This window comes from Erythrolamprus reginae, chromosome 1 (genome assembly GCF_031021105.1).
Source record: "Erythrolamprus reginae isolate rEryReg1 chromosome 1, rEryReg1.hap1, whole genome shotgun sequence".
Taxonomy (NCBI): Eukaryota; Metazoa; Chordata; class Lepidosauria; order Squamata; family Dipsadidae; genus Erythrolamprus; species Erythrolamprus reginae.
The window spans coordinates 268,080,684-268,096,815 of record NC_091950.1 but is presented as its reverse complement, the minus strand read 5'-3'; the positions used below and the strand labels follow the sequence as shown (position 1 = coordinate 268,096,815).

General features: G+C 33.3%; 1 protein-coding gene across 2 annotated transcripts in view; it reads left to right on the top strand.

Annotated features, from left to right (window-relative positions):
• Positions 1–15,737, top strand: part of KIDINS220 (kinase D interacting substrate 220) — a 63,718-nt gene extending 47,981 nt beyond the window's left edge. The window contains exons 25-30 of one of the 2 annotated variants that reach the window (XM_070732956.1): positions 1,019–1,129; positions 7,746–7,880; positions 9,464–9,562; positions 10,332–10,577; positions 11,489–11,569; positions 15,088–15,737. In XM_070732956.1, the coding sequence (XP_070589057.1) occupies positions 1,019–1,129; positions 7,746–7,880; positions 9,464–9,562; positions 10,332–10,577; positions 11,489–11,569; positions 15,088–15,108 (693 nt within the window). In that variant the 3' untranslated portion in view covers positions 15,109–15,737. Of the gene's footprint in view, positions 1–1,018; positions 1,130–7,745; positions 7,881–9,463; positions 9,563–10,331; positions 10,578–11,488; positions 14,275–15,087 lie in introns of those variants that run through there. The other variant, XM_070732955.1, reaches the window with a different exon arrangement.
• The last annotated feature ends 395 nt before the right edge of the window (positions 15,738–16,132 follow it).

Sequence of the window (16,132 nt, the reverse complement as noted above, 5' to 3'; positions counted from 1 at the left end):
ACCCATTAACCTTTTTCAAGATGTAAACAGTCAGACTAAGAAGTCTCTATAACTTTTTGTTATATGTTTTATTATCTGACAGTAATAATGTTTTGAGTGTACCACATATTAAGTTTCAAATTATGAGATGATATATTTCATTTTCAGTAACTTTGTAATTCAGTCATTTTGGTTTTCAATTTGATTTTGATTAATTGAAGGACTTCCTGGATTGATTGTTTATTCTCTGAAAGGTTGTATGCACTGACAAAATGTTTATTTGCATTTCAACACTGAGACACAGTGGATATATGCACATTCATTTTTTTATCAGCTTGTATTCTAAAGGAATCTAATTCAATTTTTAATGCACTCTAAAATTAAAGCTGCAGTCTTGTAGGACCGAGTAGGACCTACTGAGAGATGGTATCAATAGTATTACACTTTTAAATTCAGACATTTTACTATTTCAATCCAAATTCAAATAATAATTTTCAAGACATGTTAATTTTTAAAGGGATATACAATGCTTGTTGAATTTTTATCTAGTAGCGAATAAGTTACAGTTCTAAAATTGATATAAAAGTTAAACACAAATTACTGCATGGATTCTTATTTTTATGAGAACTTCTGAAATGATTCCAAAATATTTAACCATGGTTTCTATCAGATTTGCTTATAGAGATAATACTACAATTGGAAAGGAACAGAAATCATTTATATTGTTATATTACTTTTCAGGAGTTCTAAACTGTATTAAAAGTTTTCCATTGAAACTATGTATATGTTATCATTTCATTATAAAAATGTTTCATTTTAATGTTTGTTTGTCATTGAACCTATACGAAACTTTCCTGTTGATTTCAAATGGGGTAGGTAACTATTTAGTTATTTCACATTTTGATCATTTCAAGATATGACTGCCTAATTACCGAAGGAACTAAACCTTTATGTTTTACATTTTTAAATTAGCATTTGTTGAATTAAGTTCTTTTGATTTTTGTAATGGTCCCTTTTTGTTACATGTTTCTTTCCATAGCCATTCTTTGCCCCATATGTTTACATGCCAAGGTATTACCCTGGCAGTTCTCATCTCACCTCCCGTCCATCATTAAAACCGAATTTGTCCAGGGAACAAACCAATGGTCTAGTAAGTATCTTGTAAAGTAAATGAACATATTAATTTACATGATAAGATTAGTAAGTAATACAAGAATAGTTATGTTTAATTGTGGCACATGTATACCTAAACTATATTTTCTTTAGAAGTATTATTGGAACACTTAAAATAAAAGTTAGTTAAGACAGTACAATGTATCTTGTTCCACTTTTAAAACATTTGTATGTTAGGTTTCACTTGCTATATTAAAATCGATGTATTTCTAACATAAGAAAAGAAAGGCTTACCTCTAAGTTAGTGTAAGCAAATTAGTAACTATAAAGACAAACAGATGAGTAAATAATTGTATATTTTATTTAAAATCATATTGTGAAGATTACTTCTAGTTTGATTCTGATTCTAAGTCAGGTTAAAAATTGAGCCTTACACACATTTTCATAATTGCACTGTACATTTAAAATCTTTTAACAGCACTTTAATTCATCAACTTGTCCCTGGCTAGTCTCTGAAATTATTAAGCAAAATTAGGCCTGAATAGTACTATTAGGATGGAAGATCCCTAGGACATCCCAGAAATGTAGACTACATTAGAGATTAAAAATAACCCAGAAAAAGACAGTGTCAAGTTACCCTCATAATATTGACAAGCTCCAATTCAAGGAAGTAATGAGTCAAGCAAGACTCAAAAGATATTTTTCCTTATCTTCATAGGAATTCATACTGAAGCAACTAAAAAATAAGATATATTAGAAAAAACTAAAAAAATGATTTTAGAGTGAAAATATACATACACTTATACAGTGGTACCTCATGTTACGAACGCCTCTTCTAACGAACTTTTCAAGATACGAACCCGGTGTTAAGATTTTTTTGCCTCTTCTTCCGAACTATTTTCACCTTACGAACCCAAGCAGCTGCTGCTGGGATGAAGGGGTTTCTTCTTTCCCCCTTTTTTGAAGAAATAAAAGGGAGGGGCAGCTTGGAAGAGTAAAGATTTTGCATGCTTGCAAAGGCACTGAAACAGTGTCTTTTGAAAAAAGAAAAGGGAGGGGTGCCCCCCTTGCCTTTCTTCCTTCCCACTCACCCTTTAGCCTAGCCTTGCTTCTTCCACCCGCCCCCTTTAGCTGCTCCTCCCTGCCCTCTGTTCGCCTCCCTTCTCAAGTTTGGGATTTTCCTGAAGGATTTGCACACATTATTTGCTTTTACATTGATTCTTATGGGAAATATTGTTTCATCTTACGAACTTTTCACCTTACGAACCTCCTCCTGGAACCAATTAAGTTCATATGATGAGGTACCACTGTACTTTGTTTTAAAATTAATCAAAATCAGATAATCACCCTCAAGGCTTGAGGGCCACAGGTGACAGACATGTTTCTTTGGGAAGCATGTTCTTCCTAACAAAGATATGATATTTTGATCATATGCGCCCCCTCTTCTACACTTATTAATAGATAAATAACAGTTTGCACAAAACGTGGGTTTCTCCAATTCAGATATAATAGAAAGTTGTGGTTTATTGTAAAACTAAAAAGTTAACTTGAGAATTGACATGAATATAGGAAAGAGAAAGCAGGAAAATACAAACAAATAATGTAAGGTTCTACATTTTGGCAAGAAAAACAAAATGCTCAGGTACAATATATCCAGTACATTGCTCAACAGTAGTAACCATGAGAGGGATCTTGGAGTCCTCGTGGACAACCATTTAAATATGAGCCAGCAGTGTTACGACAGCTGCCAAAAAAGCCAACACAGTTCTAGGCTGCATTAACAGAGGGATAGAATGAAGATCACACAAAGTGTTAATACCACTTTATAATGTCTTGGTAAGGCCACACTTGGAATACTGTATTCAGTTTTGGCCGCCACAATACAAAAAGGATGTTGAGATTCTAGACATAATGCAGAGAAGAGCAACAAAGATGATCAGGGGACTAGAGGCCCCTATAAAGAGGCCCCTATAAACATATAAAGAATGGTTGCCGGAACTGGGTATGTCTAGTTTAATGATAAGAAGGACTAGGAAAGACATGATAGCAATGTTACGATATCTCAGAGGTTGCCACAAAGAGGGAGTCAAACTGTTCTTCAAAGCACTTGAGGACAGGACAAGAAGCAATGGGTGGAAACTAAACAAGGAGAGAAGTAACTTAGAACTAAGGAGAAATTTCCTGACAGAACAATTAATCAGTGGAACAGATTGCTTCCAGAATGCTCCAACACTAGAAATTTTTTAAGATGTTGGATAACCATTTATAGTGTTTCCTGCCTAACCCTTGCTTAAAAATATTCTCTGTACAGAATGATACATTCTTTGATACATCTTCATCCATTGTTTATTTTTATTTGTGTGTGTGTGTTTTCAACATTTTGTGTGTGTCAACATTTTGTCCAAGTCATAATGGTTTGTTATTGTTGTTAGGATATTATCAAGGAGGATGTTGATGAGTGGCTACCGATACCCACCGAGCCCTCAATGGTAAAAGTGTAGTCATGTGGTGTGTGGAACTGTAGCATCTTGTTGCTTCCTCAACAATAATGAATTTGCTTTAATTAAACCTGCCATTCACTAACTCTGCATCAGTGGCTTGATGGACAAATAGTGTAGATGAAGACTAATAAGCATAGTTTGTGAATGAATTGTCTAATATCCTGCTTATAGAATGTATTATTTACATTTTCCATGCTACCTTTCAGTAGTCTGTCAAAACCAGTTATTTTTTAGTAATATAAAGTATGTTACATCTTTATTAGTAGGGTTTTTTGTCGGTTCATGAAACACATTTGATATATTTAGATTTATGTTGTAAAACAATTTGTATAATGCTGAGCTTCTAATACTCTGGGCAGTTTACACTTACTATGACACACCATACTGTAAAGTAAAACTGTATTAGCTAGTCAGTTCTGTAGAAGTGATTAACTGATGCCTTCTCTAAATGATTTGGTCAAATAAAACCTGTGCTTTCTCAGTTACACCCATGAAGTTGCTGCAGTTGACAGACCAGAACACTGATTTTAGACAGTAGTGATGATGGAACATATTCTTCCTGAACTTACACAGAAGGCTGACTTCATATATTTATATTATTGTCACACTGTGGTTTACAAATGTTTCCATAGGTTATATTAAACATGAGGCTTTCTTCCCATATGTCCATCTTTTCTAAAAAAAACCCATTAATTTGAAATCTATTCTTTGTAGCTGTTCATAACTACATCCTTAACATTACCTACAAAAATGGTTGACCGTCCATTTACTGATTTTAGCCTGTGTTTTTTTAAAACATGATTTTGATTTTATAGTCCTGTGTTAAGTATTCCTGTAAGAAAGAGAAAGTTAGTCTTTTACTACTTGCAAACATTTCAGAGAAAATGATTATATCCTGCTATAACCCCCCTCTACTATGCTCACTGGATGGATCTCTGTTGGATTGTTTGCCAATACGTTTCAAAGAGATATCCTAGTCTGTACCATCTTCTGGTTCGCCTACTATTCATTTAAGAGCAGATTTAACTTCTTGGACTATGTTTGATACCGTTCATAGACTGCTGCATTTCCAGCACTTACGAACAAGTAACCAAAAAAAAAAAAAAGGATTGTTATGTTTTAGGATGGGGAAATCTACTATAATACTATATTTTAATAGATTTGTATCTATATGGAAGGTCATGCTACTGCATAATCAAGCATTAAGCAGATGGACATCACAAACATTTCTGTGTATGCTGTAGTGACATACAGCCTTATTGATGTAAGTATAATATAAGGCAGTTCATTTCTTTTGAGAAGAGGCCTATCTCTTAGATGAACTTACAGTGCTGAAAGAAATATACTATGAATTGTATTCTTTAATATTTTAAGCCAAGTGATTAGCCCAATTGATTTAAACATTTTGTTCCAAATAATAATTGACAAAATGTAAGTAAATTCATTTGTCTGCTTTTTGAAAGAAGCATGGAATTTTATTTAAATTTGTAAGGCATTTTTAATGGGGTTTGAATGTACAGTATATAGGAAATAGATTTTAAATAACCTGAAATACTATGTTTGCAATTTCTATGTGTTTGCAATTTGTAAAACTGGGTTAAAAAGACAAAGACAGGTACAGCAACTTCGTAAACAATGATCACATGTTTTTCTGTTATCACAATGGAATGCCATGCTGGCTGTCTACACTTTTTTTGGAGGGGGGGTTACTTTTGATGTTCTGCTTCTTAGGTTTTGCATGACAAAATTCAGGATTCTGCTCTCAATACCTTTGAAAAACACTGTAGCTGAGAAAAGAATGTATGGTAGTAACACTCATGTTACCTCTAAGATCCACTTTCACTACTTTTTTATTGCTTTTCTTAAAAATATAAGTGTTCTGGATTCCAGTGAATCTCTATCATAGTGTGAATACACTCACACAGAGAATTTGTTAAATATATTTTTTCAAAGGTTATCTTGCACAGCATGAAGAAACTATATTTGTCAATAATAATTAGCATCAGCATTACCTTTTAGATTGTGAGGGGTTTTTTCCCTACTCTTTGTAAATAGTAGTGTGATTGGAATGCAGTTAAAATCACAAAAGCAGAATTCTCGATAAAGTGTGCTTGAAAAACACAGTAGATGTGTGCAAAATGTTTGTGATTTAAGTGTGTTGAGTTCAAAATTGAATGTTTTGACAATTTTGAAGTTAACATGGGTTTGAAACAGCTGCTTGCCTCTTACCGACATCCAAAATGATGGAAACAGCCTGCTTACAACTCAAAACAACACTTTTAGATGAGAAGCAGATTAATTTGAATTTGAAACAGCTCAAATTGGATACATTCCTTAGCAGAGATATAATATAAACTTTATTTAATGTGGTTGTGCTAATATAGCTAGTTTTATGCAAAGCCTTATACGAATACTGATTTTTGTATTAAAAAAATCACTTCTTTTACAAGTCTGAACTATGTTGATTGATTATACAGGCCTGTTTGATTTTTGTTCCTACGTATTGATCAGTGCCTGTAGACATCCTTCAGTGTATTAAATAGGGACAAACCGCACATCTGCCCGACATATGGCAGAACATTTTGTGCCCAAATAGGCCTTACCAGCCACCTAAGGACACACTGTGGACAGCCCCACAACCTGTTAGATGTCAAGGTTCTCTTCGAACATGATGGATAAACATCATTCAATATATATATAGAAGGGTTTCTTTTATTCCATTGAACTTTATAAAGGTAAAGCTCCCTGCTCATTTAAAACCTCCTTGGTTTTAATTCCAAAACATAATAGCATGTTCAGCCTTTTTTTCTGCATTTGACTAGATCAATGCAAATAGATTGTGAAAAATGTATGGTGTTTGACAATTAAACCCCCCGCCTTTTGCTAATGTTGCACTGATGTTAAAATGCATGAAATTATCAATTTAATCTTTTAAATAAATACTTCTCTAGACAACTGTAAAGAATTGATACTGATTGCTCCTCATTTGTTTTTGGAATTTGAAGGGATGAATGCAACATTTTATAGAAATTTGCTTTAGAATAGTATTCTTGAACTTAGGAGTATGTTAAATGAACCATATTAGCCAGGCATTTTTTAAAAAATTTTAACTAGAAAGATACCTTTTAGTTTCGGACATCTTGAATTTAATTATATCAGTGAGCAAATATTTCTACTAGTGCCTCCCCCATCTTTTGCTTTATTTCTGACTTGACTCAGGCAGAATTGTCCACCATTCTTCACACTTTTTGGTACTTGTTTTTGGTACCATAACATTAGTTCCAATTACTTTTTAAAAATTCAAATCTGCCAACTAATCTTGAAAATCAATTGCATATAATAGTCCCAGGAATGCATTTAGAGAGAAAAAAGAGGCAACTGAGAATACAATTTTTCCCAGTTCCAGCTTTTTATTAACTATATAAGCTTTTATTACAGTAGGATTTATGAGTTCATGAAAATAGCAAGTTGGTTGTTAAGCCAAAGATTATTATTCAAATTGAGTGAGGTATTTTTTACTCTTCTTTAAAAAGAAAAACTTTATTTGGAATATAGTGAATGCAGCCTGCTAGACTTTAGTGCTAAGATTGTACGTACACCATGAAAAATATATTGCACGCACAATAAAAAATAATGAATAATCTCTTATATAGCATTATCAGTAATATTGCATGTCTATACAGAAGTGATATTCCTTCCTTTTTTAAATTTATGCAGATTAAGCCAATATCTGATTCCAGGACTACTTCCTTTTTTTTGTTATACTCTAAAATTTGTGTCTTTGTCACAAATTTACATATTTTAAACCTAGCCATGATTATTTTTCTTTTGATTAGTATGCTCCATTCACTAAATTCTGCTGTAAGTGAAATAAGTACTGAAAGAGTAGAATACATTGGAGAGGTCCAACAAGGTTTTCCTTATTTTGTGCAAAGAGTAATTTCTTTAGAAATTCATTTTCCATTGTATAAGAATCTTCAGGGAAAATTCTTGCCTGTGACACTTTATTATTGACATACGATGGTATGTCAATATTTCCGATTCCTGATACTGTTAATAGTGACTCGAAACATGTTAGCTGTTGTTTGTGTTTGCAAAGGAATCACAATAATCATTTAAACCTATTGCCTATTGCACTTCTCCTTTGCATAGGGGACAGTCCCTGGATCAGGACCATCCCATGTTCCTTTGAGCTCAATGAATGTAGATGCCGTGTGTGAAAAGCTGAAACAAATAGAAGGACTAGATCAGACTATGCTGGCTCAGTATTCTGCAACTATAAAGAAGGTAAGTTTCTGCTTGCATAAATGGTGCATCTTCTCCTTAGTCTGTAAAAATATACTGTTGGAGAATAAAAAATGGATAATTATGTTTCAGTAGATTGGATATGCAGAGAATATATGAAAATTTTGTTTTACTGCCAAAATACCATTAATAAATTAAGGATAGATAAGATAAGATAGATAGATAGTCTGGAGGACAGAAGGAAAAGGGGGGACATGATCAAAACATTTAAATATGTTAAAGGGTTAAATAAGGTCCAGGAGGAAAGTGTTTTTAATAGGAAAGTGAACACAAGAACAAGGGGACACAATCTGAAGTTAGTTGGGGGAAAGATCAAAAGCAACATGAGAAAATATTATTTTACTGAAAGAGTAGTAGATCCTTGGAACAAACTTCCAGCAGACGTGGTTGGTAAATCCACAGTAACTGAATTTAAACACGCCTGGGATAAAGATATATCCATTGTAAGATAAAATACAGGAAATAGTATAAGGGCAGACTAGATGGACCATGAGGTCTTTTTCTGCCATCAGTCTTCTATGTTTCTATGACTATAGAAAGATAAATCATATTTAAAATAAAGTACTATGTATGTGTTAAGTGGGCCTGAATTTTTTTAAAAAGATGAACCTCAGTGTATTAATATAATTGTCCCTATAAAACACATAAAAACATATTCACGTATTACCATCCCGCAGCTGAATACTGATAAATTGCAACATATTAGTTTCCCACCTCATGCGAAACAGGTCCCTTTTCTTTTTTCAAATTTCTAATTCTGCTTATAAATTATTAATCTGTCTTCTGTTATATTAATAGACAAATAGTTAACAAGTAGAACAGAAACAAACAAACAAACAAAAAACCTTAAAAAATCAAAACCCTCTGTTAACAAACTATTGTTGTATTCAACTTGTAGAAAATTTACGATGGCTTCGATAAATTCCAAGTCATCCCAACAGTTAGCTCTGATTCATCCTGGATCAAATATCCGTGATTGTGGATAAAACCTAGATAAAAACACTGATAGCATAATATTTAGGACAGCTTGCAATATGTAGCCTGTATGTTCATTTGTACATCACCCAATTGTTTCAATCTCCCAACAAAATGGATACTGCAAGTGGAATAATATTTTAATCTTTCTCCCAGTTCCCAAATCTGTTGCAATTTGTAATTTTGAAATACTGTAACTGAAACATCTGTCGAGTTCTTCCTAGAAAATACTTTAATATTATTATTATTATTAATTCAATTTGGCCTTTATTTGGCACATTTGGAATGTGTGGAGTGTCCTATAGTATCTATGCTGTCAATTTATAAGTTAGCTTTGGAGTGACTCATATGAAGACTGGGCATTACTCATAATATAAACATATAATACAGAAACTTCCTAAAGTTATTATAAAAGATACATTATATAATGCATCCTAAATGGTAATATTTTCTTTTGAAATATAACATGCACTATACCTGTATGCATTATAGATGCACTTTTACATGAATTACTTTTGAAATGATTAAAGTTTACTTTTTTACTACCATTTATAAGTAATACCTATGTTGTGTTTTTATAATTTGTTTAGGCTAACATAAACGGTCGTGTTTTAGCTCAGTGTAACATTGATGAACTAAAACGTGAGATGAACATGAATTTTGGGGACTGGCATCTCTTCAGGAGTGCAGTAAGACTTATTATTACATAAAATATTAGTATTAATAATTAGGACTACTGGGTGATAGAACTTATACTGTATTTGCCTTTCTGCATATATTTATTCTGAAGCATATTACATACTTAGTTTCAGTTAAATTCAATGTTATATTGGCATAAGATTTCATTCTAAGAATGGTTTACTTTACCTTACTTGATTTTTGTTAATAATTTCTGTAACTACTATTTGTAGTTTCATATTTAAAGGGGCAGGAAGAAACTGAGTCCTTGCATCCTTGCAGAATTATTTGCTTTGGTGCCATGAACAGGAATATAATATTAGGTTTCTATAGGAGGAAAGGGATAAGAAAGGGGTGCTTGATATTTATTAATTATTAATTATATCTGTGATTAATTAAAATATGCATTTAAACCATTTGTGTATATTTAAATATTCAAGGTTAGGCCTTGCATAAATAATACGTGTTTTAGCGTGAAATATGGATACAAGTACAAGATGAGATCCAAAGAACTCCTTATAAATGCATTTGAATGTGCCTTAAAACAGTATTTCACAACTGCCAATTAGATATGTAGACTTCAGTTGCCTAAATTATTCCCTAGTCAGTGTAGCCATTGCTGGAGCTTAGGTTTCCAAGGTTGTGAAATGCTGCATTAGACTAAATGAATCACATGAAGCTTGAGGTTGCCACAGAAAGTGGGCTTCGTAGTTCTTTGCTAAAATAAGACTATATTTTAGTTAGCCTTTTATGTTCAACTTACCGTTTTTCTTATGTTAGGTACTTGATATGAGAAATGCAGAAAGTCAAGCTATCCACGAAGAATCTCGAACAGTGAATGAGCATGCCAACACAATTCCTCATAATGATCTCACTCTGCGTCCAGCTCTAAACAACGAATTACCCCATACGGAAATTACTGGTCTTCCAGGTCAAGCTCCTTATGGTCTCAATTTTAGCTTTGAAGAGCTGAATAATATTGGCATAGAGGAAGCCCCTCCACGTCATAGCAATCTAAGCTGGCAGGTAATTTCACTTCAGATTAGATATAATTTAGCCAGTGCCTTCTGTTTCAATCATAACTATTATTAACATACAAGAACTAATTGTAACATACTATTAGTAACATACAATTGGTTATTGAAATGGATGCCCATGTGCCGCTTCTATGTTGGTTGAGGCAGGCAGGAGTCCCTTGAGTACCATTTGTTGGGGGTCAAGGGAAAGAGAGGGTCTTGCCTTCTCTTTCTGCTCAAGATCCCCAAGGACAATTGGTGGGCCGCTGTGTGACACAGAATGCTGGACTCGATGGGCTTTGGCCTGATTCAGCATGGCCCTTCTTATGTTCTTATGTTATGTTCTTATGTTCTTAAGAGTAAAGTTCCTTAGAAGAGTTTTTAAAAGAATATATGTTGCACATCAGAAATAACTATCAAAAAGTAAATGTTACTACATTTGTTTCTAGTTTACGTTCTGTACCATTTTAATTATGCACTTATATGTTCCATTTCAGTTATACGAGAGCTATATATAGACTTTTCTGGACAAATTTACCTTTTCCTAATACAAAACGTGTTGTATTGGGAAAGGCTGTTGGTTTTTAACAGAAAGTCATTACAACTTCCCCTTTTATTCTAATTATTGTTAAAGTTAGGAACTTAAACTGAGAAATGTAAAATTTCCAGCTCTTCATAAAACCATTTATATGATAAATGAATTTGCTGTATTGAATTCTTACAGAACCCTCACAGGACCAATCTCAATACATGCTAATTATATATATATTCCATTGACGTAGTGCCCCTATCTGAAATATCAAGCACTTTTTATTCGTAACTACTTCTTCAGGTTTAATTTTATTCATTTGTGTCTGTTTAGATGTCTTATGCATAGCAATCAAGACAATATTTTAATATGTTTTCTTTGTCTTTAAACAGTCACAAGCCCGCCGGACTCCAAGTCTTTCAAGTCTCAATTCTCAAGATTCTAGTATTGAAATTTCAAAGCTTACTGATAAGGTACAAGCAGAATATAGAGATGCATATAGAGAATATATTGCTCAAATGTCACAGTTAGAAGGAGGTGCAAGTTCTAGTACAGTTAGCGGTAGATCTTCACCACATAGTTCAGCAGCATTTTACATGGGCCAGAGCACATCCACAGGTTCTCTTCATTCCAGTATGGAACAAGATAAGGGAAAGGATGCTGAACAGAAACAAGATGATGGAAGGAAATCCTTCTTGATGAAGCGGAATGATGTGGTAGATTACAGTAGTTCAGTATCTACCAGTGATGCATCTCCATTAGATCCCATTACTGAAGAAGATGAAAAATCAGATCAGTCTGGATCTAAGCTTCTTTCTGGGAAGAAATCTTCAGAAAGAACTAGCATTTTCCAAGCTGCAGATCTGAAGTTGAAAGGGGTAGCTCTACGTTATCAGAAACTTCCAAGTGATGAAGATGAGTCTGGAACAGAAGAATCTGATAATACGCCTCTCCTCAAGGAAGGTAAAGACCGGAAAATAGAAGGGAAAGTAGAGAAACAGTCCAAATCTCCAGAACATAGCTCTGAGCCTATCAGAACTTTGATTAAAGCAAAGGAGTATTTGACAGATGCCCTTCTAGACAAAAAGGATTCCTCTGATTCTGGAGTAAGATCCAATGAAAGCTCTCCAAATCATTCTCTCCATAATGATGGAGATGACTCACAGCTTGAAAAAGCAAATCTCATTGAGCTGGAAGATGATGGCCGCAATGGGAAAAGGGGAATTCCCCATAGCTTGAGTGGCCTTCAAGATCCAACAATCGCACGTATGTCAATTTGTTCAGAAGATAAGAAAAGTCCTTCAGACAGCAGCTTAATAGCAAGCAGTCCGGAAGAGAATTGGCCAGCGTGTCAAAAAGTCTACAATTTAAATAGAACGCCTAGCACAGTCACCCTGAATAATAACAGTGCACCAACCAATAGACCCAATCAGAATTTTGAGGAGATTGATGGTATCATAGTAGAGCCTCCTCAAATCATTCTGTGTCCTGGATCGAGTTCTAACTCAGTCGCAGTTCAGAATGATAATATTAAAGGTGTGACCCATAAGCGTAGTCAGCGTTCAAGTTATTCAAGGCTTTCAAAAGATGCTTCTGAGCTTCTGACCGTTACTGGTTCTGATGCTGCAGGCTTTGGAGAAGAGAGAGAGAGTATTCTTTGAAAACAATCCAAGTTACCACATTTTCTTCATCTAACTGATTTATTTATTTTTATTTTTTATACAGCCTCCATTTTTAAGTTCCTCATCAGATTTACACATTACTTTATCATTCCAGTCTGCAGCTTGTTTCTGTATCCTCTACTCATGTTTGCTCTTCTCCTAAAACAAATAGGGTTGTAATCCAGTCAAAATCTCATGGTTTAGAATAGAAAAAATACAAGGATCATCCAGAAAGTAGTGCATCATATTTTTTCTTCAACAATTATTTATTGAACACAATGAAACTTCCACACAAGAAAGAATGGTAATTTCTTCTACACTACAGTAGCACTCAATTTTCTGGTCACGAAGCCATTTCTGCACTGCAATGCCCTCACCCTCTGTGCCCAGCAACTAACCGTACTTCTGTCGACTGCAGATTCTCCATAAACTGTAAAACAAACATTTATGAATGTTTCCAATAGTTTCTTTCTCCACAGTGAGAAATTCAGTGATGACACACTGCTTGTAACGTACATCATTTACAGACTGCTGCAGCTACACTATCTGTCTGAAGAAACACAAAATTTACACACGCACTCCTGACAATTCAAATAATGTATATCTAAAGTTTTGCATTTGTACCATTACTGTAGGCTGAGAAAAAAAATGTGGTGCATTACTTTCTGGGCGATCTTCGTACATAATATATTGAAAAATAGTTGAATAATGGCCAGCATAAATGAGTGGCCATTGATCTGGTAAAGATGGTGTTCAATTTTTCTAGGGCAAGTATACATGTTTTGGTCTGCATGTTGAGAAGTGATGCTGAGATAAAAATGAATATCGTATATCTATGTAAGAATCAATGTACCAATTTGATTTAACATTTTAAGTTATCAAATAAAGGAACTGGATAGAGGTTTACAAATTTGATAACCTATGATTTTATACTTTTCAGTCCTGCGACACTTTAAAAGTATTGATGTTTAAATAGCTAAAATTAAAGTATTACAACTCATTTTTTGCTGATTTAAATGATTCTGCCTTTGGGAATGCTATATTTGTGCTTGCAAATTTGAGGAAAGAATACTGCATGTTGGAAATGATAATTGTGCTCAAGATTTAAGAATAAATTGTCTGATTTTTTGGGGGGGTTATCATAGACTATAGTATAACAATAGTTCTAAAGTAATTGTGAAGAGTAACTGTGATTGTGGTATTTTGTAGTATTATTTTGCTTTGATGTAATTTCTTGAAAGAATTTCTAATTTTAAACAATAGTGGCCTTTGATTAATGTGTTTTACTTGATTGTGGAGAGTAAACATAATTGATGGCTTTCATGGCCTTAGTACTTAGCAAAAATGTAATGTTTGCCGTTATGTAGCAATGTAGTGTATAATTATGTCCATTCTGTTTTTAGCATTGTGGATAAAGTATCAGTACTTTATATGCAAATGAAAATGCATGATTTTAAATAGGATTTGTGAATTGTATACATTCCACTACAATGGAGATAATAAAAAAATCACAGGCATGCTTCTTTTGTGTTGGATGATTTCTTTAATTTTAGTGAACATCTTTTCAGTTGTTTGGTAGGATTAAACAGTTGAATTTTTAAAAAGGGGGATTATGGTAGAATGAATCTTATTGTGAATTCAGCACTTATGATCCTATCATAGCCCTATGTCTTCATTAAATTTGGTGGGAGCTGTTAAGTGTTCTCTTAAGAGCATGAATTCACCATCTTTTGTATCTTAGCTAAAACCATCTGTTGATCTCTTCATCAACTTTGCTGTCTAAATACGTTTTTAGTAAGAAGCTGAAAACATTTATTTTTACTTGTGTACCATTTTCCTAACTGCTTAAAGAATCTTACCGTGTTGTTTGAATCTTGATGTGAGATTTGAACATGCAATATGGATTTTCCCAGAGGATGAAATTCAGCTATTTTCTGTTTCGAAGTACAGTATATGGGAAATAGCTGAAAATACAATAAAACCCATCCAGTGTCCTGAAGGAAACAAATTAGATGGATTTTGCCTAGAGCTTTTCCTTTTATAAATAAGAGTGCTGTGTAGTTCTATGTACATACCAGAATTCTTTGATGTCCTGAAACGAATCAAAACCCTTGGCGTTAAACTTGTTTTCATGTAAAACCTCCAAATTCCAATGAAGCTTTACCATGTCTGGGGCTTTTCATTTTACTATACAGTTTGTATTAGATATTTAATTCTGCAATGTGGGAGATATTTTTAATGCTAAGTACAACAGTTACTGCTATGCTTTCAATATTTTTTTGTAAACAACTGGGTATATTTTTGTTGAAAGTCTTTATTGATATTTACAGGCACAAAACTTACAAAAATAGAGAGGGGAAGGATATCTTCCTAATGAGAATGGGGGAAATTATAGAAGACAGTGGCTGAAGAGAGAAAGAGAGCACAAGAGAAAAGATACCAGGTCTGATATAGCTCACAATGGATATTTAACCTTTCTTTTTCTTTCCCTCCCCCTCAAAAGTATTAAATGATAACAATATAATATAAGAATATAAAAGATTCTTCTGAAAAGGCTGTTACATTTTCTAGTGATGGAAGTCTTTCATAATACCATGAGAACCGTAGAGACCTTCACAGTTAGAAGTTAAGAAAGTTCTGTGGAAATTGCAGAACAAATTGTTAATGTTGCAATTCTCAGGAGCCAGTTTCATACATTTCAGTATATCTAGTTAAATTAATATTGGATTACATCCTTAAGATCATCATTTGTTATACTTTATGTTAACTTCTGAAACTAGGATGAGTCCTCAGATAGAAACTAAAAAATCTGAACTAATTCCAAATTGTTTATTAAATTTTTTTCATATTAACAATCTAAACCTATTATACATTTTTATTTTGAATTGTTCAAGTACTATTCATGAAATGTATAGAAGAAAAGCTTGGTTAGAAAAAGAATGAAAAATAAAAAATAAATACTTTGGTTTTATTAAGAAAATTGTACCACCTACTCTTATACTTGAAGAGTAAATTATACCCTAAATCATGATTTATTAAATAAATTGCAGTCAGCTGGATTTTTGTAACATACTAAGGCAAAACTAAGTAATAGATCTGGACTACTGGTTTACAAAACATTTTGAATTTAAACAGCTTTTCTCATCTTATCAGAAATGTTATCACGATGTTGGAAGTATTTAAAAGATATGGTATGAACAGAACAATTCATTTCATGCTTGGGGAAAAGAATGTGAGATTTTCCATTCCCTAATTTCTAATATAAAATGCGACAGATTACAAATTTGTATTTTCAAACTTGATTGTGTAATTTTATACTATAAAGCAGAGGGACAAAATTTTAATGTTAGGTGTAAGGATGTTCAAAACTCAAGT